The 22580-nt window shown below is 46.5% G+C and overlaps 2 protein-coding genes across 6 annotated transcripts in view; both read right to left on the bottom strand.

Moving 5' to 3' along the window:
- The window catches only part of RBM5 (RNA binding motif protein 5), a 23149-nt gene extending 18047 nt beyond the window's left edge, over positions 1-5102 (bottom strand). The window contains exons 1-4 of the mRNA XM_053929686.1: positions 4948-5102; positions 3596-3666; positions 1816-1981; positions 948-1103 (exon numbers count right to left, since the gene is read on the bottom strand). Coding sequence (XP_053785661.1) covers positions 948-1103; positions 1816-1981; positions 3596-3612 — 339 coding nt within the window. The 5' untranslated portion in view covers positions 3613-3666; positions 4948-5102. The remainder of the gene's footprint in view (positions 1-947; positions 1104-1815; positions 1982-3595; positions 3667-4947) is intronic.
- Positions 5103-11974: 6872 nt separating this feature from the next.
- RBM6 (RNA binding motif protein 6) overlaps positions 11975-22580 on the bottom strand; it is an 85601-nt gene continuing 74995 nt past the window's right edge. For all 5 annotated transcript variants that reach the window (XM_024566202.3, XM_071222158.1, XM_071222157.1 and 2 more), the window contains 10 exons: positions 22500-22542; positions 22274-22355; positions 21929-22014; positions 21254-21397; positions 20215-20310; positions 18142-18405; positions 16464-16538; positions 15624-15721; positions 12930-13059; positions 11975-12221 (listed from right to left, as the gene is read on the bottom strand). In XM_024566202.3, coding sequence (XP_024421970.2) covers positions 12096-12221; positions 12930-13059; positions 15624-15721; positions 16464-16538; positions 18142-18405; positions 20215-20310; positions 21254-21397; positions 21929-22014; positions 22274-22355; positions 22500-22542 — 1144 coding nt within the window. In that variant the 3' untranslated portion in view covers positions 11975-12095. The remainder of the gene's footprint in view (positions 12222-12929; positions 13060-15623; positions 15722-16463; positions 16539-18141; positions 18406-20214; positions 20311-21253; positions 21398-21928; positions 22015-22273; positions 22356-22499; positions 22543-22580) is intronic.

Raw genomic sequence — 22580 nt, 5'->3', positions numbered from 1 at the left:
CACATGGGTAGTAGTGTAATTTTCAGAAAATCAAAGGGTGGCCAGATCGTGAAGTAAGTGTTTTTACTGATACATGCTCCCCTAGTAAGTAACCAATTCAATAAAAATGTACTGACTACCTCCTAAGGGATATAGAAGGAACAAGACCTGATCCCTGTAGTTAGGGAACATCTAGAAATTCTACACTGAGTTTAAAAGCCTAAATGTAAATGGTAATTTATATGAATAAATGAACCAAATCGAGAGAAGTCTCCCCAAAAGACTTCTTTTTGGGGAGATTCCTCTCCCCAGAAACCCTTGGAATTATCTTCTGGAGAGTGGGCCCCTTGTAGTACAGGCTTCCCCTCCTAGTTGAGAGTTCTATGAACCCATGTATATCAGTGTACTAGCTGGCATTATTGTGAGAGGCTGCGTTCGGCCTCAGTGAACATTATTTTTGAAAACTCAACACATTTGCCCATTTTATGGGTGATTTATAAGCGCACACACCTATACTGAGCTGAGTGTTCAGCAGTTTTTGACCAAAAAATGGCACAACCCCCATGCCCCACTTTCCCTATTTACCCAATCTCACCCCAAGTGACCCTTTGTTTCACCGATTAAAAAATCCTCAAAGGGAAACGTTCCACAGGTGTGGAAGAGGTGAAACAAAAAACGGCAGAAACACTAAAAGGCATCAAAATCGATGAGTTCAAAAACTGTTTGGAGCAGTGGAAAAAAAAGCCTCGATAGATGCGCTGCATCAAATGCAGAGTACTTTGAAGGCTACTTACGTTTCAACATGTAAGAATAAATACACAATTTTTCATAAATAAATTTGGGTTTGGGGGGGGTTCCCCTCCTCCTATTTCACTAGTTGAGATAAAACAGTACCACAGGAAGATAACGGGAGTTCAAAGTTCATCGTGCCCATCAGACTACTCGTTAGAAGTGCTGTTCCCCCTTACATCGCTTTCCGTGATGGTGATGGGAAGGCCGCGCAGCATGATGGTCTTGCTCTCCCGCTCGTCACTGATGTCATGCCGGTAGTCATGCTCGCCGTAGTCGCCGTCTGAATGGTAGCCATCTTCTGATCGGTCACTGTTCCTTCTTTCGCGTTCTCTCTGATTGACGATAAACAAAATCACAATTAAAGTCACACTGGGTTTCCACCCTTTGATCCAGGACTTCCATGAAAGTGTGCCTGTAGTGTTTTCTGAAACAGCAGAACAAAGCAAAACCAAACCAAAAAACCCCATCAGCAATCACTTAGTTCAGGAAGAATGTTTTAACACCTCACTGTACAGTATTTCAACACACAATGAAATACCATTACCTGTTACAATGTGGAGATTACGTGCACAGAAAAAGTGGAGAGAAAAAAAACAATGTGCAAAATTATATGGGCGGCATAAGTACTTCTAAGCAAAGCCACGTAGGAAAGGAACATGAAAAGAGGCATGCCAAGGTGACCGAAACCACAACTTTTAGAAACACCACTGAGGCCCAGGGCTGGCACACTATTACACCCACCTGCTTCACCTTTAAACTGGGAAGACACCTGCCTCACAGGGTGCAGGGAGACCCACACGAGCTCCCTGTAAGTGAGGAGCTCAGAGAAGTGTCTGGTGCGGGCGAGCCTTATGTAAACCCTGGCCCGTTGCTACTACTACAACGAGGTTAAGTGTATTTGAGGGTCACAATCACTAGATTTCAGAATAGTAACACTCCAGAGGAGAGATTTCCACACTTGGGACACGTATTTCAAGAGCCCTGGAGGTTTCGTGCACACAGTTCACAAGCCTGACAACTCGGCAACAGCTGCTGGCCACTCACCTCCGGACTGTCGTAGTCTCGGTAGTCGTCGTACCTATCGCCCCTGCGGTCGTCACTAGACCTTTTGTAGTCGGAGTCCCTCCTCCTGCTTCGGGATTCACGCTCATCACGGTCGTCCCTGTCTATGATGGAGCCGTACCTTCCACTGCGCTCTGTTCTACTCACTCTGCCAGGGAAAATAATTTTCATTTACTCTAAAGTAAATCACGTTTTGTGCCTTTAGAAAACATGGGTGAACACAAAACCCATAGCTCAGTTTATAAGATTTACAAATAGTTTTATGTATCCCTTAAAATTTATCACTAAATTCTGGTTCACAAAGACAATCACTGGGAAAACATCTACATCCCTAAAGGCAAAGGTAATTTTTAGGAATTCATGCTAAATCTGAAAACTTAGTTGTCAAATGTTTGGGCTTAATATTTCTGAGAAAGGGCCAGGTTCAGGTTGCTCAAATTTATCCCGCATTTTCCCAAGCCTGTGGTCTACACATCACCCCTTTCCCCCTCGATTTTGATCTTAGTGATCAAAGGTAGGAAAAAAAAATTATTAGCATTTCACCCAGTTTCAAAGGCCAGCACATCCTGACTCGCCCACTCTCAAGGGTATCACGACCACATGGATGTGCTAAATAAACCCTTTCTCCAGCAGGCAGTTAACGAAGTAGTTCATCTGTTGGACACAACCAGCGCTGCCAAGAGAACATCGCTTCCTATCCGCATCTCTCTTTGGTTACTGGGCAGCACTGGGAAATCCAAAAACAAGAGGCTTACACCCAGCTGACCACAGGTACACATAGTTCTGTCATAAATTGTTTACCAGGCTCATGAAACTGCTTGTAAGGACAAGACAAAGGACAGGTTTACAAGCACCTCCTTTAGCATATACAGACTTAAAAAAAAAAATCAGTGAAAATGGCAAGTCTAGAATTATTTCACGACTGTGAAGGTCGGAGACGAGAGGCCCCAAAAAGGTAAATGTTAGTAAGTTACTTGGAACCACAGACCGCTGACACAGAATTAAAATAATGGCATCCCGTGACACGCACATTTCCTGACCTCCTCAGGGCCATCGGTTTCACCCATCACTGGGACTGGCCTCAATACTAAGGAGGCAGGTGGCTGAAGAAGTAAAGGTTCTGTGTTTAAATCAAATGGTTTGAGCGAGAGAAATCTATAGAGGACACAGGAGCCCAAAGCTCTCACCTTAATTCTCCATTAATTCTTGAGCAGTTTTTTATACGTTGTCCACAGGCCAAAACTTCTCAGCTCTATCAACCTGGATCACCTAGCTACGCAGGGGACGCAGGGGACAGTAACAAGAAGTGGCACTCACGGACCGCGCACCACTTCCCCCAGGCAGTGTGCAGAGAGAGCGCCACAGCACGCGGCCCCCTGGCTTCTGCAGAGGCCGCTACCCACAGGGGGAACCCTCAGTGATTCACGGCACCGCACTCCTTTGCCTAATTCTTACTTATCCTTCAGGCTTCCTCTTAGAGAACTCTTTCTCCAGAAAGCTTTCCTGGCCCTTTCCAGAGAGAAAATGCATGCTTCCTATGTGTTCTAACAGCACCCCAACTTCCTCTCTCACAGCCCGGCCCACACAGCTCGTTAATTCTCTCACCAAACTGCACGCTCGCGACAGCGGGGTCGTGAAAGTGCTCCCGGCAGGCCTGGCGCAGACAGGCACTCGAGCGTGTGTTTGATGAGCAGACAAGCTACAAAACTGTTCGGTCTTCACTGAAACGTTGAGGTGAAAGGCACGTACAGGAGCGACTTACCGTTTGTCTGAACCCATGGCCTTACTGAAGATCTAGCTCGCTGCTTCAAAAGATTCAAGTTTGGTTTTTCTCTAGGAGAAAAGAGAGATTGATTGCTGCAAATGTGAGAGACCATTTAAGTCCATTATTCCACAAGCTGGGAAACTACTGAGGTTTGAATGCCATCAAAAGCACAGAAAGGGGACCAATGGCCAACACTGAAATCATGCAACACTTTGTTCACTATGAGGAAAGCAGGAAAACGAAGCATACTTTAAGATAGCAGACTCCGTAGTCGATAACAAACCCATAAAAGGGTGCAAGCGGAACAGTCCTTCCCTTGCCTACTTTAAGATTACAAAGCAAAAAGGACAGAGCTGCAATGAGCTCCCTTGCTCCGCATCAAAGAAACTCCAGTAGCGGGGTAGATGACCATTAAAACACTAACCACAGTGTCTTTATCAATCAATACAAGGGAAAACATGAAATTCTAAAATTTCTGATGGAAAAAATTAATTCAAATTAGAAGCGGAGATGCCGAGCTAATTGAAATCTACTCCATTTATAACCCAACGGGTGATTCAATCTGACACGAGCAAACCTCGACTGAATTCTGGTAACAATACCCACCACAGCCCGAGCAGTCCTGACCCCGCAGCGCCCCAGCCCCCGAGCGCTGAGAAACCATCACTCACAAGCAGAACGCGTCCGACGCCTGCGAGGGCCCAGAAACTGTTCTAGAGCAGGCACCCAACGAACATTTGCAGAATTAATGGAAGAGAATCATCTGGGAGCAACAAGGCCTTGGGCAGAATCGCTAAGGCCGCTCTTGGTCTCCTGGGCAGTGCCCAGACCCACGTCCGTGGGGTGTCGCGGCCGAGATGGCGGCACCGCCGCGGGAGCGACCAGCCGGGGCGTCCAGCTTTCCCCAACTCCCTGCACACGCCCCTCCCACCCCCAAGAGGTTCCCAGCCCGCAGACTAGACTTCACAGAACAGCCTTCCGGGGAGGGCTTATTAGGTGCAGCTGCGGGGCGAGGGTGGCTGGAGACTGCCAGGGTTGCCGAGGAGTGCCCGGGGGACCGCGACGGCTCCAGACTCCTTTGGGCTGGGGAGTCGAAAGTGCATCCCGACAGGGACTCACTCAGAAGCCGAACGAAACAGGCCTGGAGCTGGGCGGGAGAGCGCACTATGAAAGCTGACAGCTCCAGCGTCGAAGAGCGGCGCGGGCCTCCTCCAACGCCTCCGATAGTTAAGCCCCGCGAGAGATCCGCCTGGATCGGCAGCCGCCTGTCCGCGGCCCAAAGGGAAGCTCCGCAAGGCCTTCCCCAACAGCAAGAACCGCCGGTCGTTCCGGCCGGCCGCCACACTTACCTTCAGGAAGGGTCGGAGTTGCAAAAGTAGCGGCTTCGTGCCTCAGAACCTCCAACAGGGTACCACCGCTCCACAAAATGGCGTCTCTGTCGACCGCCGTCTCCTACCCACAGTGCCTCGCGCCCGTCCCCTCCCCCGACACGCCTCCCGAGGAGTCGTCCAATCCGCGAAGACGTCTGGCTGCGCGAGGGCTGCTGGGAAGTGTGGTCGCTAGGGCAGCCTGTCAGTTACTGAAAACCCCGTGTTAATTTCCTGCGTATTTCCCTTTCTTCAAAACCCTGACCGTCGGGGAGCTGCCTTGTGCAGACGCGGTTTAGAGCTTTTACCTTTATTAGGTGTAGTAATTTTTTGCCTTTGTTACAAGGGTTTTTAATCCGGCTTTAGGATTAAACGCTAGCCGATACCATGTTGCATTTGATGGACACAAGATCATTGGGCTACTTTACAAATGCCTATTTTCACCTTCATAACCTATGAAATGGTGATTAAATCCACTTTGCAGGTGAGGAAATTGAGATTTATGGAAATGGAGAAAATTATTGAAAGCAGGTCTTCAAAGTATTGGGTTGGTGAAAAAGTCTGTTTAGTTTTTTCTGTAAAATAAAAGTCACATTTTTAATTTTTACCAATAAATTTATTGATTTGGATATTTTGAATATGTTGACTATCTCCCGCTATTGGCTTCTAGTGGGAGAGGCCAGGGGTGCTGTTAAACATCTTCCAATGCATAAAACAGGCCCACAGGAAAGAATTATTTGGCCAACATATCAATAGTACAAAGAAACTGCACAAACCACTTTTGACACGTTCAGTCACAGCACCTTTTCCATACACTGCACACCATTTTTTTTTGCATTTCAATCTTTCTTGAAATAATAAAACATAGTACACCAAAAATGTTGCATATTTTCTTCCATCTTTAATATTGAGATGGCTGCACAAAAATTCACCAATTTTGGTAAGTTTTTAAAAAAATTCAGGCTGATATGACAACTGTCACAATATGATCTAACAAAATTATTTTGAAATGAAGTTAAAGATAACTAAGCCCTACTAGAGGCATCCTACAGAAAAAAACTAAGTCAACTTTTTGGCCAACCCAATTATCATTCATTGATATTCTCTAAGGCAAGAGCTCAGGAAAGTAATTTTCAGAGTTAATTTAACAGTTACTACTTGGACATCTAGTAATAAGTATCTCAAAATTAACCCAACCAAAACCCAACGTCATCTCCACAACCTGCCCCAGCTCATAAATGGAAATCCCCTGCTTCCAGTTAGGACAAAAACCTTACAGTAATCTCTGATTTATTTTCTCATACCCGACCTGTCAGCAAATCCTTCTGATTCTACCTTCAAAATATTTCTAGGATGTAACCACTTCTAGCTGCAACTGCTATCCACCTAGGCATCATTTTACAGAGACAGTAGGTGACACAGAGCAAATAGTGGTGGAAATGGGATATGAACTAGGAAGTTTGATTTCAGAGCCCTCACCCTCAACCCCTAGAATGTAAACTCCAAAACAGCAGGGACTTTTGTCTGTTTAATTCATTAGTTGTCATGAGCACACGTTCATGATATAGTCTTTCCTATAAGTCAGCCGGGCAACTGCTTGGCTAAGCTGCCTGCTGAGCAGCCCAGCACCAAGGAATAGACAAGAGTTACTGTGCTATTCACTCAGCTTTTATTGAATGCAGGTTCACTCAAAGTAGAACATCAACATACATATCCTACTCACACTCTAACAATCTAAGAGAAATATATACACACACAGCAATCAATGGGGGATACTGAACCTGAGTCCTGGAGTCTCAGTCTGCAGGTCCAGGAGACAGCAGGGTGGGCAAGGGAGTTGTCCGTGTCCTGCAAGAAGGATCTCCAGAGCCAGCAGGGCAGACGAAGTCCTCAGTCTAGCAGGGCAGAGTCTCCAGCAGCTGATGCCAAGGGAGATCAGCGTGGCATGGAGCAGTACTCTGGGGTGTGGAGCTCAGCTGTCTCAACAGTGGTCTGGAGCCTGCCTCAGTTATACCTTGAAAGTGGTGTGCTCCACCCTTCTGGGTCTTTTGATTAATGTCTTGGCGCCCCTGATGGCAAGTGGGGAATTTGCCCGGGAGCCCATCTATAGGTGGTCCCGCTCTGCAGATATAGCTGTTCTGATCACCAGTGCAGATATCTTAGGTATGTCTCCTTGCCAGATGTGTCTGCTGATTTAGGTAGTTTCCCTCTTGAACCAAAGTGTCATGGCTGACTGCCATTTTGGTTGACATGAATGACTCCACTTTGTTTTATATACTTTATGCTATCTTGACGGGACCAATGCCATTTTATTGGTCCTGCTCTCCACACAACAGTACCCCCAGTGCTTCTACTGGTGCCTGGCACATGGTATGCACTCAGTAAATATTTGCTGAACAACAAATGAATCTTCTACTTAAGCTAAAAGTGTAACATTTGTGGCAGAAAGAAGCAGGGATCCATGGGTGATTCATAGAGATGTTTTGGACTCCAGCCAGTGATGTAGTGGTATTGTTGTGCATGCAGTTACCACAACTTGCTCCCTGGCATTATTGATAAAGGCATTTTTAGTGGAACTGAGTTTTCAGGCCACATATACAAATTTAAAAATAGACCATGACAAGGCGGAGGAAGATCAATCAGTTCAGTTACAGAAAACTGCTCCCATACCACTCACTCTCTTGTAGTAAGAAATCTTTCAAAAATAAGTGGAAGGATGTCAGTGAGATTCCAAACCAGAAACTTCAAATGCACTAAAAAATATTTTTCCTGGAAAAGTATCTTTAAAACAGGTACGGCTTATCCTTCTACATCAAGGGCTTTAAGTAACCGACAGTGGAAACCTTTTGGGTAATTAAAAACATGACAATAGGGAAAAGTAGAAATATCTGGATTTCGGAATAACGAGTAACTTCTTTCTGTTCCCTCCCCCTCCCTCCTCTCCCACACTGCATATGTGTGTGTATGTAAGTATGCATGTATGAAGTCCACCTGGGCTACTAACAAAATACCACAGACTTGGTAGCTTATAAACAACAGAAGTTTCTCTCTCTGTTTTGGAAGCAGGGAAGTCCAACATCATGGTGCCAGCCGGTTGGATGAGGGGCCTCTTGTACATTGTATCCTCGAATGGTGGAAGGGTCTACAAAACTCCGTGGGAATCTCTTCAAATAAATAGCTTGAATCCTATTTATAACAACTCCATCCTTATGAACTAATCACTTCCCAAAGGCCTTACCTACTAATACCATCCCCTTGGGGGTTAGGATTTCAATATGTAAATTTGGGGGGGGACGACAAATATTCAGATCATAGCACTATCTACCCACATACATTTCTACCTTTTCACATGTATACATGTGATATATATACACGTATATATACGAGTGTATATTCCAACTTATGGGGGATGTACATATATGAGTATATATAAAACTTTTATCATCAGAAAAATGTGTGTGATCCACAGAAGGCATGCAAATATATTTTTTAAAAGATTTTATTTATTTACTTTTAAGGAAAGGGGGAGGGAGGGAGAAAGAGAGGAAGAGAAACAGATCAATGGGTAAGAGACACATCCATCAGTTGCCTCTCACACCCCCCCAAATGGGGGCCTGGCCCACAACACAAGCATGTGCCCTGACTGGGAATCGAACAAGAGACCTTTCGGTTGCAGGCCTGGGCTCGACCCACTGGACCACACCAGCCAGGGCCACGCAAATGGTTGTTTAATGAAATTTAAAAGTTAAACATAGATGGGGTCATTGCAACCTTTCAATGGACGATAAAGATGCCAAGAACCCAGAACCTGCCCGACCTAATTGCCATGAGCAGTTGACTGCACTGTTCCCAAAGCTGTTCAACAAGCATTTCTAAGAATCTCTGGGGCAGTGCTGGGCTGGGCTCCTTCCCAGCCCAAAGGCTACATGGCTATTTGTAAATGGTACAAAATCATTCTTATACTTGAAGGAACTGCCTAGAAAAAAAGATGGATTCCATCAGGGGGAAGTACCATCTTCCAATTCCCTGGTTGCTGACCTTTTCTTGTGGACGTTGTCTTGCTGAGTTCCAGAGCTGTGCTCCCAAAGGCCCATCTGGCAGCTGATGTGGGTCTGTAAAAGTTTAAATTCCCCGCTAAGTAAGGGAAACAATGACAACAGAGTTGTGTTCCGTATAGAATAAAGGATAGTCCCTAAGGCCGCCTTTCCTATTTTTTTGATATAAGAAAACAAGTTCTCTTTTTAATTAAATAACAACCTTAGTCCCCCTGACTCCCCTTAATCTTCCACTTGGCAAAAGAAAAAACTAGTTCACATGTTTGTGTCCCAGGCTGGAATTACTGCTCTAGAATATCAAGTAAAAGAGATTTTTTTTTGAGAACCCTGGCCTGTACCAAGAAACTAAAATAATTTCTTTTTTGTCAAGATGGGCTTTGGTGAACTGAAGGATGTCATTAACATTTAATTCAACCAGTATCTCCCAGACTTAGGAGGTCAGCATTGTCACTCCTCTACTGAGTAGGTGCTGTGTCAGGCCCTGTGCCAGGGGCTAGGGATGTAATAGTGAAGAAAATTACCCGGGGTCCCTGTCCCTACGCAGCTGGCATTCTGATCGAAGGCCTCAGGGAACTTCCTAGGGACACCATAGGGTGACACATTTTTCACACCCATTTCTACTTTCATCAGTACCTGAAGTACTGCTTTTAAAATGTATTACTTTATTTATTTAAAGATTTTACTTATTTAGTTTTATAGAGGAAAAGGGAGAAAGGGAGAGAAACACCAATGTGTGGTTGTCTCTCGCATGCCCCCCATTGGGGACCTGACCCACAACCCATACATGTGCCCTGACTGGGAATTGAACCAGTGACCCTTTAGTTCAGAGACCAGTGCTTAATCCACTGAGCCACACCAGCCAGGGACAAAATGTATTAAATACTTTAGACCTTATTTCCAACAGCAAAATCTCCATTAAAATGGCAAAATAAAACTAGAAAAAAATAAAACTAGGCAATGGCCCAAACTAGTCTCTGAGGTCCAAGGTCTTCAGGGAAGATGAGAATCAAGTCCAGCTAGGATCACCCCGATAGCTCGCTGTACTTCTCCCTCAAGGCTCTCAATGTGCCAATAACTGCTCCATGTTCATCTCTTCGCCAGATGACTGAGTCCCCTAGATACGACACTGGTCTCGCTATAGAAGCCTAGTGACAGCTAGGGTAGGCTCGCAAAACATTCACAGAATGACCACATAATAACCTGGTACTTCTGCTGGGCAGCCAATAACCTGGGTCAACTAAGTAGCCCCATCAGGAGTCTTCCGCAGTGAAGCACTTGATGCGTTCTAGGGCCCACTGTAGGCCCCGCAGGACGACACAGTTGGAAGGAAAACCTGGTCTGACCGGCTCAGGACAAAGTTGGACCAGCCCCCAGTGTTTGGAGAGGTACTCAGTGAAGGTCAGACAGAAAGTACTGGGATGCACCACAGATGTAGTTGCAACCATCACCAGACCTGTAGGGCTCCGGAGTGCCTCTGTCTGGGGCTGCGAGATGCAAATGGGCCATCTTCTGTGATGCCGGCATTAGTGGTAGCAAGGCCTGGAACCTGAGGCGCTCAATCCCTAAGCCAGCGTGCTCCTGATGTTATATTTTTCCGTTTGGGGGGAGTAAAAAGACTTATTAAGAGTAAGAGAAAGGGATTCTATCTGGACACAGCACGCACACCATTTAAATTCATGTTTATCATTCCTGTTGCTGGAAATGTTTTCTCCTTGGTGAATGCCCACCTCTCCTTACCTCTTCCACCTCTCACTGCCATCCCTTCCAGAATGCCAGTCCCATCCCCACCTTCTCTCTACAGAGCCCTGCTAGTTCCTGTCTAATGCTGGATCTGCCCATAGACCGGAGGTCGGCAAACCACAAACTATGGGCCAATTTTGGCCTGCAACCTGTTTTTGTAAATAAAGTTTTATTGGAACACAGCCATGATATCATTTAACCCATTCTTGTCTATGGCTGCTTTCTTAATACAGCAGAGCTGAGCCTAAATACTGGCTCTCTATACAGGAAAGTTCACCAACTCCCACCTCACATCATCAAGATGTTCTTCTAAATGTGTAGTTCTCTTCCTAAGAAACATTCTTACCTATTACATATTAACAGCACAATTCTTAGAACTATAGTATGTTACCTTGAAGAATTGTCTTTAAAAGTTTAAATTAGGCTCTGGATAGTGTGGCTCAGTGGATTGAACGCCGGCCTAAGAACCAAAGAGTTGTCAGTTCGATTCCCAGTCAGGGCACATGCCTGGGTTGCAGGCCAGGCACCCAGTGCGGGGGCGTGCAAGAGGCAACCATACATTGATGTTTCTCTCCCTCTCTTCCTTTTCTAAAAATAAATAAATAAAATCTTTTAAAAAAAGTTTAAATTAGGTTCATAGGATATAGTCTCCTGACTGCAAAAAATGTAAAAGAAATCATGAGTGATATGGTGGGAAAATTAAGAAAGATCTGAAAGGGGAGACACCTCTTGGGAGAGCTCTAGCCTGGCGGAGGAAGAAAAGGCTGGGGGCACTGGCCAGAGAGGAGTATAATTCCTACTTGCGGACTTGCTGCAGTGACCACAGTGTGCGAAGCACTGAGCGCCCAGCAGGCACGAGAAACAGAGTTGCCCAGCCCCGCAATGATGCAGAAGTCAGAAGAGGACTTTCGAAGGTTGTTAGAGTAGTAAACCAATACCTGGAAGTAGTTTAGCCTTTGCAGTTAGCAAAGAAATAGAAACAATGGTGAGATGCTATTTTTGTTAGATCAGGAAAATGATTTTTAGTCTGACAGTGTTCACACAGGCTAGAGCTCAAGGTCACTCATACCGACAGCAGGCCGTGCTGCAGGGCTCAGGCCGCTCTCTCCATCCAGCAGCATCTCAAATGGGCCCACATCAAGGCCCTCTCCCCCGTCTACCATTAGCCCCACCCCTACCCACCTATGGGAGAAAAATGCAAGGATACCAAAAAGTCACATTGAAAAAAAGTTTATTTAAAAAAGTTCTAGCAGCAAGAACAGTAACAAAACAAAAGGAGAGACGGACAAACAAAACAAGAAGGAGGCTGTGCCCTGTGGGACGTGTCCCCACTCTTTAATCAAGTTCCTTATATCGAGCAAACATGACTCTGCGAACGGCGTCTCGGTAAGTCTCGTTGGACTGTCTCTTGCTGGTTCTCCCTGGAGCCCCTGCACCGGGCCCCCGCATCCGGCCTTCGGCCTGTCCAAGAGAGGCAAACAATGAGGTGGGCCCTACGGAATCAGCCTCTGGCTTGTCTTTGACTCCAAGCATTTCTGAGTTGGTAAGGAGCAGGACGGAGGGAAATTTTTTAGATGTTTCATAAACAAACCCCGAGACATAAGGAGGCGGTGCCGCCGTGAGTTCAGGACACAGACCCCTGCGCCAGAGCCAGGAGAAGCCACGCTACAGGTGGCAATTTCAGAGGGGGGCTAAGTGAGTACAACATGGGCCATGTTTCCTGAAATCTAAGGGGCAAAGCCCTTCCTGGGAACCAGGATTAATTTCACACTTCTCAAATTTTAGCCATCAAACACTTCTGATGACAATCTCTCCCAGAGATGCCTTGGTACCTGTGATTGCTAGTTCCCTGGATCTTTTCACCAAAGGATTCTTCAGTCTCAAACTGCCTATTTCCCACAATGCCTCACCCCTTACTCCGTGTAAGAATAAGATGAGCTCCATTCCAACTTCTCTCCCCTTTCCCACTGCCAGCCGAACTGCAAAGGGCAAGCATGCCTAGCTATAACCCAGTATCCAAGACTGAGGGACTCCTCAGCTCCCACATCCATCGCCAGCAGTGGAAAAAGCCCAGCTAAAAGGCAGAGACACAGCTCTGGGCCACAGAGTGAGAGAAAGTTAAGTATATTCCCAGTTTATGGCAGCCCAACAAGACGGAAACCATTTCACCTCTTCGGCGGAAGCCAGCCCGGGGTGACCAGATCCGAGGCCTGCCCCCTTCCTCCAAGCAGCAGCCTGCTGGGCACAGCCACCTTTGCTGCTGTCGTCCAGGCCTTCTTTACCCACAGGTTTGCGATCGCTGCAAAAGAAGCAGACAGACTTAGATAGCGTCACTTTCAAAGTGACCTGCTCGTGAGCCTACTAAAAACTTGTCCTCTTGATTCAGCTTTGCCTCCTCTTATGTGTATTGAATGGTATCTCTGAGTGCCTGCTATCCATGCAACAGGCTGCGTCCTGGGGACACCGAGATGATCAAGACCACCGGTATGGCAACGGTAGCTGCCCGCTACTGAAATACAGCACAGGGGACACAAAGCATAAAGGGGTGTCCAACCTGCCGCAGGATGGCTGTGAATGTGGCCCAACACAAAGTCGTAAATTTACTTAAAACATTATGAGATTCTTTTGTGATTACGTGTCACAATGTATTTAATGAGTGGCCCAGGACAACTCTTCTTCTTCCAGTGTGGCCCACAGACGCCAAAAGGGTGGACACCCCCGCAAAGGGCATCACTGAAAATGACAGAAATTGCAACACGAGGGCGCATGTGGACTAGGCCTGACCACCGAGGAGTCTGTGAGCTAGGAATAATGGGGGGAGGACAGGAGGGCACAGTGGGAAGCAGTGAGAGCACACAACCTCTCCAGGAGGGGAGAGGCAGGGTCTGACAAAGGCTCCTTGGGCCAGACTGAAAACACTTGAACATGACACTACATCATGACAAAATGGACTTCACCGTTCAGGCAAAGAAATACCCTGAAACCTGGGCCTCCCTCTAGGCAAGGTCTCCTTCCTCAAAAAGATGAATTTTAGGAGAGATTTCTGCGCACAAAGTGCATTTTGGTGGCAGGGGAGACAATGGACTGAAGACTGAGGAGCAGAGGTTGAGATTAAGGAGTCTGGTTTGGAGGTGAGCAAGAAAGGGGGCCCAGGTGGAACTAGGGAGCTGGCCGCCAACACTACGGGAGACGGGGGAAGACGGAGGCAGAGCAGGCAGACCGCGTTGCAGTGAGGCTCTGATGCCGACACGGACACAGCCGGGCTAGCAGAGCCGGACCGAGTCTAGCGTGGAATGCAGTAAGATACTGAGCAACTGTTTAGTGCGAGGGGCCTGAGAGGGTCCAAGAGGACACGCCCAGGAAGTAAATGGAAATAGTGATTTTGAGCTCAGAAAACAGAAATGATTTGGAATGGAGCCACAGGACTGGTTAGTCTATGAGGGGAGTCTGAGGCTTTGGGTCCGTTGGACAGTGCAGGTACGAGGGCAGAGACCTGGTGGATGTCTGGAATCACCCAGAAAAGGGATGAGCATGAAGGAGGATGGAGGAGGAGGAGAGCCAGCAGCATGGTGTGAAAGGTACAGGGAATAGAGGAGGGCGTTCCACCCAAGAACAGCAGACTTGGAGCGAAGGTGCCCTCCTCCTCCTGGCTGACCCTTGCACCTCTGTCCTCCTCCGATGTAGTTTAAATTGCAGAGGGTGATCCAATGGGATGTTACATTGATTGAGTGGTCCCCCCTTAATACTTCTTAAATATGCAAATAGAATAGACTAGAATAAAAACATCAGTTTATTTACTGCACACAATAAGAAAGTATTTTTCATGAAGATTACTTTTTCAGTTACACACACAGAGAGTTACTGAATCACAATCCAAAAATAACCTCTTATTTGTGGGCTGTGAGCAGGAAAGGTGAAGCCATCGCTCAGCCCTACCGGGTGTCCTCAGGGCCATTCTCCGCCATCACCTTCCCCGCAGGCATTATACAGTCTACCCTGGCTTCTGGATACCAACACAGAGGTACTAGATCAGTACGTCGTCTACGGTGACTTCATTACCCCGCCCTGCACTAAGACGAAGCTTCAGCATGGCGTTCAAGGGCTATGAACTTCATGAAGTGGTCTTTGGCCGGCCGCTGGGCCAGCCTCATCTCCTGTCACTCAACCACATGTCTGTAGTGTTTAGTGCCACCAAGCTACCTAGAACTCCCCAAATGTATCCTAACCCCTCTCTCTCATCCACAGTGTTTGCAGTTCCCTCCTACTAAAATGCTCTCCCCTTCTCTACTGTATTTGTCTGTCCTAGGAGACACAGCGCCACCTAAGCGTTCTTTATTCCGAGTTCAGACAGTCGAGAATAATATACGTTCTGTCCACCTGAACATTCCTTGCACTTAACACAGTATCTGCACACAGTGAATTATCAACAAATTCTGTATAACTCTGGGCTCACGACCGGGAGACTATCAAACTGGAAACCAGCACAGGCAGCTAGAGATCATGTATCTCTCCAGCAGCCAACCGCATACTCAGCCCCTCTGTGTAACAGTGGAGGTTCCTGAGTGCGACATGCTTATTGGGCCCACAGCTGTGAGGACAGAGAAGGTTCCCAAGCAGGGCCACTGCAGCATAGGCCTCGAGCAGCTGGGCCACCAGCCACTCTTCCGTGCACACACACGCATTCCCTGTGTGGCGACAGGTGGTTAAGAGGGTGGGGTAACCCTGAGGCTCGAGGAGCTCCGACAGAACCTGCTCCCAATCACCTGACCTCTGAGCGACAAAAAACAGCAGCGCAGTCGGAGAAGGAGACAGTTTGGGCATCAGGCCCCGAGGCTTAGGCTGAGCCAAGAGTTCCTGGCTTACCTGTCAGTTTCCCTGGAGTATTTCATCCGTTTTCTTTCTGGAGAGTCAAAAGATTGAAGCTTTTCTCTGCGATCATTCCCTCTTTCTTTAAACTTTCCCTGTTGATAAGCAGAAGAACAGATCTGAGATTTCCATCTGAGGGGATAGAAAAGGGGGGAAGCTTCACTTTATTCCTGACATTTCTTCTAATCTGAAGGGAGTTCAGCCGGGAGCTCCTGGAAGCTCTCACTCCTTCACACTCTTCCCGTGAAAGCAGGCTTCTCAGACAGGTCGGTTTGAGAAGCAGCAGCCAGTGTGCTGGGATCAGCTGTCTCCTCCTCTTCTGAGGAGGAAGAGCTCTCCAATGGGCCTGCACGGGCGGACTCCAGACCTCACAGCAGACCTGTCCCGGACCAGTGCAGCTGGAGGCTGGGCAGGTGAGCCTGGCTCACGGGGTGGTCTAGGTGGCAGGTGCACCTGGCTCTCACAGGCTGCTACCTGTGCTTGTAGCTGGAAGACGGTGCTTCAGCAGCCCTATCCAGCACCCCTTCACTGATTTTAAAAGCTCGGCAGGAAAGAGGAGTGTCTACTCAGAGACCCTTAGCAGCACCTTTTAAAAAAACATCAACTTACAACTGTAATTGAATAACAATAAAAATTAAAAAAAAAAAACAAACAACATCAACTTTATTTAGGTATTATTTATAAATTATAAAATGCACCCATTTTAATGTAGTGTGATGAGTTTTGAGAAATGCACACAGCATCTTTTAGGGCCTCTTCATTCTCTGTCTTCACTACCGCCTGGAAATCCCACCCCAGAAAGCAGAGGCAGGGCGGTAAGAGGTCACCAAAGCTCACCTGCCGCTCTCTCCTCTCCAGGTAGGCGAGTTCCTGCTCTGACTGCTTTATCTTCCGATGGATTTCCAGGTTTTGCTGAGAAGAGAAGGAGTTCTGAGTATAGGGCTAGAACAAGCCTCCTATAAATGCCTCCAGGCCTTTCCTGCAGCTGCTTCGGGACAGCAGCTCCTTTCACTGACCAACTCTGCTGAGTGATCACTATACCCTGTGAGCAACAATCGCTAAGTGGTCTTGCTTAGGCTCGGCAATGGAATTCCAGGCAGCGATGCTGCCTTGTCACACAGGGTAGGTAAGTGGTGTGGCACAAGAGGGAACTTCATTAAAACTTCACTTCTACGTGTAAAAGACACAGTTCTGGTTTATATCTCTTTACCTAAGATAAAAATTATGGGAGAGGGGAATTCGAGCATAACAGGGAAGAAAACCAAATGCCCACATGCTTTGCCTATCACCACAGCTGCCACCACTACCACCACCATCCTTTGACACTGGACACTTCCAAGCCCCCAGAGAAACAGTAAAAGAAACACCAAGGGCTTCAAAAAACAGACTGCTTTGAGAGTCTGCTACTCCTTAAGAGCCCCACACTGAAGTGTGGGCCGCCCTACACAAGGCCCTCAAGCATACAGGATAGGAAACTGTGTGGAGAGGGGGTTCTCCACACTATGCAAGGAAAGGAAAACTACTACATCTACTTCCCATTGCCCGGGGAGCAGTTCCATTTTTGGGGTTACCAGACGGCTAGCTGCTCTGCCCTGACAACTACTTTTTATCCTGTTAGCCATCTGTTAGCATTTTCATCAGAAAGCTGAAATTTAAATGTTAGTCTGATGACTCAGAATTTGAAAAGACTGAAGGGACTCAGAGGTTGTCTGTTGCAGGGACTGTTAGAGGAAGTATCCCAGAATCCTGGAAGCTTTGCAGAGCCTCCAGAGGCAGCTGGGAGGAGAGGTGTGCTTATTACAAAGTCAGAGCTCCTCAGCTTTTAGGCACACAAGACAGGGTTTTCTATTGAGAGAAGGTCTAAATCCAATCCCCTCACCTGCCCTTGCAGCACCTGCTACAGAAGGAGTCTGAAATAAATCACTCTGCAACACGAGTCCACCCATGGGGCTTTACTTGTCCAGAATCTGGCTCCCTGGTCAGTACGTATAAATGGGAGGACTGCAGTGGGGGACCGATATGTGCCATGGCTCACAGTAGCGACTCCCTATGTGAAGAGACTGCAGAATGTGACCCACTGGGGGAAAATAGCACCCTGCCAGAGCTGGACGGAACCAGGGGACGCCTGCAGGTGCTGAAGAAGAGAAGGGGCTTATCTGGGTTGTGCTAATGATAGAGCTAAGATGAGAAACCCAGCAAATGAGTCCCTACTCCACAAGCCCTTCTCCTCCCTGCCCCCTCTCCCTTTGTCTCCAGCACAGGCTCCAGGTTGGGTGCCCCAGCCCCAGCTGCTGCCTGCCTTGGGTCTGAGGTTTTTGGAAGGTGGGCGCAGCTTCCATACAAAGCAACTCAGGAACAAAAGGTGGAGGAACAACTTACTCTTGAAGTATGGACTGATTCAGTTATTGGAACTGGGGATGATACAGACTGAAGGAGGACAGCATAAACTTTCTGTTCCCTGAAATGCTCATCGTGGTCTGAAAGTTTGAAAGGTCAGGGCCCCTTCCCCTAATACCTTGTGCAGGTCTGAGAGCTGCTGGTGTTTGATCAGAACTTCTTTATTGGGAAACTGCCTTCTGCAGAGCAGACAGGCCAGTTTATTCCAGTCAGTGAGTTTGTCTTCTTCATTCTCCTTCTTGGTTGTCAGCTCCTCCCGCTGCTGGGGCTGTGCTGAGCGGGGCTGGGGAGGAGGGGGCTGCTCCTCCTCCTCGTCCTCCTCATAGTCACTATCCCCTCCATACTCACCCAGGAGGCCGATCAGTGGGTTTACCACCTTGGGCTGCAAGGATAAGGCTCAGGATTAATACCAAACTCAGCTCTATTCTGGGGCCTGTTTTCTAGACATTCTGTTATGGGCATCTCATTTCTTTTTAGTTTGAATAGTGAACTGGGTTCAATACAGGCCCATGGACCACAACGCTCATTTCCCAAATGGGGGCAACATGGTTGGAGCTCGACGTTCCTCCTTGCTCACTGAGATGCGAGCCAGAGAAGTCCCCTTAGGAGTGACTGTGGAGATAGAATGGTGAAGAAAAGAGGAAGGGGAGCTGAAGTAGAACATAGAAAAAGAGTCACAAAGTTAAAAGTTACAAAGAGGAAGAGAGAGCAACCATCTCCAAGTCACTGTAACCATGGAGAAAAGGAAACAGAAATTTTATGAAGGCTGTAGTGACCCCTAGGGATGACTGCGACTGAAGAATAGCACTCAGGTAGACAGATGTGGCTCCTGAGCAAGGGAGGGCAAAGGTGGGTCAGCACTGATGTGTTACAATGAACTGAATTAATAATGCTGAGGGGGCAAAGAGTATTGATCAACAGCTTACAGGAAACTGTTAAGTAATGATGCATGGTCATTGTCCTATGATCGATGAAAAGAAAAGAAAGCAAGCAGATTACTACGGTTATATATCTATATTTAATCCGAATTATGTGATTAGATTGAGACTATTACTTTAGGTACCTAAAAAATGGGTACCAACAAGAATAAATTCAAAAAGGATTGAATACTTATATGTTAGATTCAAAACCATAAAAATCCTAGAAGAAAACAGAGGCAGTAAAATCTAAGACATTTCTTATAGCAATATTTTTTCTGCCATATCTCCTTGGGCAAGGGAAACAAAAGAAAAAATAGATAAATGGGACTACATCAAATCAGAAAGTATTTGCACAGCCAAGGAAACCATCCACAAAAAGGAAAGATACACAACTGAATGGCAGAACGCATTTGCGGATACATCTGATAAGGGGCTAATATCCAACATTTGTAAGAACTTATTAAAAAACAACACCCACAAAAATAAACAATCTAATTTAAAAATAGGCCAAGGACCTGAACAGACACTTCTCCAAAGAGGACACAGAGACGGCCCACAGACACATGAAAAGTGCCCCACTCACTCATCATCAGAGAGATGCGAAGTAACGCCACAGTGAGCGATCCCCACACACCTGTCAGACTGTCTATCAACAATGAATCCACAAACAGCAAGCGCTGGCCAGCATGTGGAGAAAGGGGAGCCCTAGTGCCCTGCTGGTGGGAACGCAGATTGGTGCAGCCACTGTGGAAAACAGTATGGAGTTACCTCAAAAAATTAAAAATGGAACTGCCTTATGACCCAGTGATTCCATTTGTGGGAATTTATCTGAAGAAACCCGAAACACTAATTTGAAAGACCATATGCACCCCTACGTTCACTGCAGCGTTATTTACACCAGCCAAGCATCCACTCCACATCTAAGAGGTTCTTATGGAGCTCCAAAAGACAGGAAACATCAGGGCCAGAAAAAAATGGGTTTCCTCGGTCATTTAAAAGAGAATTAACAAGACAAACACTATATATAACTTAAGAAGAACAAGGCATTCCCTGATCTGGTGGGAATGGAGCAGGGTGGAGGGAAAGAGGACAGAAAACTGGCTCTGACCCCCCAGTTTTATCCGTTAGAAGACAATTTCCCGTCCTGCTCATGTGTGTTTGTTAGACGGAGAGAGCTAAGGACCAACATCTAAGTGAGGCAGGGCCTTTGAACTTCCTCTCCGACTGGGAACCCGCCCCAGCCCTAGCCCCAGGCATCAGCTCAGCCTTACTGGTGGAGGACTCTCTTCCTTCTTCACAGTGGGTGGCAGGGGCTTCTTAAAGACATCTTCTAGGGGGGCTGTCCCTTCATCTGCATTCTCCTGAAACTGATAAAATCCAAGGTAATTCTCATACGATACTCATAAAAGTTAGGTTAAGAGTTGTTGCTATGATCTCAAAATTAGTATATATTGAATGATAACCATACACCAGCAAGATGATACATTTATACATACTATCTTCAGCCTTTACTACAACCCTCCGAGATAAGCATCAATAGCCTCATTCTTGAAATGATTGAGAATATGGTTAGAAAAAATAAGTAGCAAACGCAGACACCAAGTACTAAGCTAAAGTCCACACTCTCAGACACACACACTCTCCCTCTAGGCAAACTAGCAGTGTTCAAAGAAAAGTGACAAGTTACAGATTGAACCACAACACTCATCCATTTTCACTAATGTGTCAGGAGAAGTGAAAAACAATTGTTTGGGAAATAATTTGACTTTATGCCAGGAGATATAAAAATGACCATCAGCTTTAATCTTGAAATTCAATCCTAAGGAAATGCTTTAAAAGGAGAAATAAAATGCTAAGTGCTGTATAAGATCAAAAGAAGAGATAAGTAATGCCGAAATGATGAAGAAAACAAGGGTACAGTTTTACTGTGAATTTTTACCAGACAGGCATTAAAATAATAATTTAGAAATATCACAGAAACAAGGAAAAATACTTATAATCAAATATAAAGTGAATGAAGAATATGAAACGGCACCCCCGCTACCATCCGGCCTATAGACCTGCGTGTACAGAGTCCATCGCTGAGAAGGGATGGCAGTGCGTGAGACTGTGGAGGGGCTGGGGCGGAGCCACTGTGTTCTGCCACCCTCGGTTTCTGCACTTGTGAAAGTGAGCCCTGCTGTGAGAGGCAAGGGGACTGCCTGCTTTTCCGCAATTTTACACCTCAAACCCAGAGGTCCTCTGCCATGACCCCTTTATTTTCATCTGCAAACACATGCTGAAAAGGGAGCAGACCCCAAGCCCTCTCACCCTTGTCGCTCCTCGGTCTTTCTTCTCCTTGCCATCTCTTCTAGATGTTTCCTTCTTGCTACTTGACTTTTGACTGACTGATTTCTTTTCCTTGCTCTCCTCTTCCTCAGGTGACCCAGGCTCCTGGGGCACGTAGACTTCTTGCTGCAATATGATTGGAAACAGTTAAGTCTACAGAGTATCTCACTTGCCCAGGAGTCCAGGTTTAGGGAGTACAGTTCCTTTCCGGGGGAAAGAGCAGCTCTCGCACTCCCAGGTCTAAGAAGAGACCACATCAAACAATCTAAAAAATCCACTCGAGAGGCCGGGACACATCTAGGCAACTCACTGTCCCTTTTTCTAAAAGTAGCACTGTTCTTACCTGTAATGCCGCAAGGCATTGGTTTTCCAGAGGCAACAGTTAATATAAAGGTCATCATCTTTAAAATCCACCTGAATAAATACAACTCAATAGAAGATCTGGGCTTTTTAAAACACCACATTAGACATGAGGTACAGGCAGTCAAAGCAGCTTCCTGGATCGGAGACATACTCAGTTTCCGTAGATTTAAACTCTTCCAACTTTGCATGTAATGAGCAACCAGAGAATCCAGGGGACAAAATCTTCAAAGTAAGAAATTATAGGTACTTTTCTCAAAAGATTCACTGACCAAGTAAACAAAGACAAAAACTCACCTGGGTGTTGGGGTCATAATACGTTCCCGCCAAGGGGTCATAATAGTAGCCCGTAGCAGAGTCGTATATGTAGCAGTCAGATGATGCTGGAGGGAATAAAACCAGGGGCAGTGTTAGTCCCTGCCCAGGAAGCCGTTACTGGGACTCACCAAGAACAGCCCAGGAATGAAGCTGGCCAACCTAAACAGGAGCAAAACCTGTAGGTGGTGCTCTCTCTGAAAGAGCACCCCTCTTGCCAACTTTGCAATCACAAAAATTTCAATGAATGAGTAGTCAAGCCAAAACAAACAAACAAACAAACAAACAAAAACACCCCACAATAGAAATAAAACAAAGGTCACTCACACTGTTGTCCTTGTCGATTTGAATCTGAAGACCAGTCTGAATTTCTGCCACCTCCCCTCCTATCTCGGAAATATTTTTTACCCTATCGCAGAAAGGCAAGTTAAAATAATGGACCTTCTGACAGCTACTACCTCTAACAGACACCCACTGGAGAGAATTCATAACCACTCTTTCAGTCACTTGAGGACTCTAACAGAGCGCTCACTCCCCAACCGCCAAAGCCTACCTGGTAGTAGTGCATGTGGTCAGAGTGGTCCCCAGAATCATTTCTGCAACAGACAGAACAACATGTCACGTGCCTGCTACC

The sequence above is a fragment of the Desmodus rotundus genome, chromosome 8 (genome assembly GCF_022682495.2).
Source record: "Desmodus rotundus isolate HL8 chromosome 8, HLdesRot8A.1, whole genome shotgun sequence".
NCBI lineage: Eukaryota > Metazoa > Chordata > Mammalia > Chiroptera > Phyllostomidae > Desmodus > Desmodus rotundus.
This window is presented reverse-complemented; position numbering and strand designations above follow the sequence as displayed.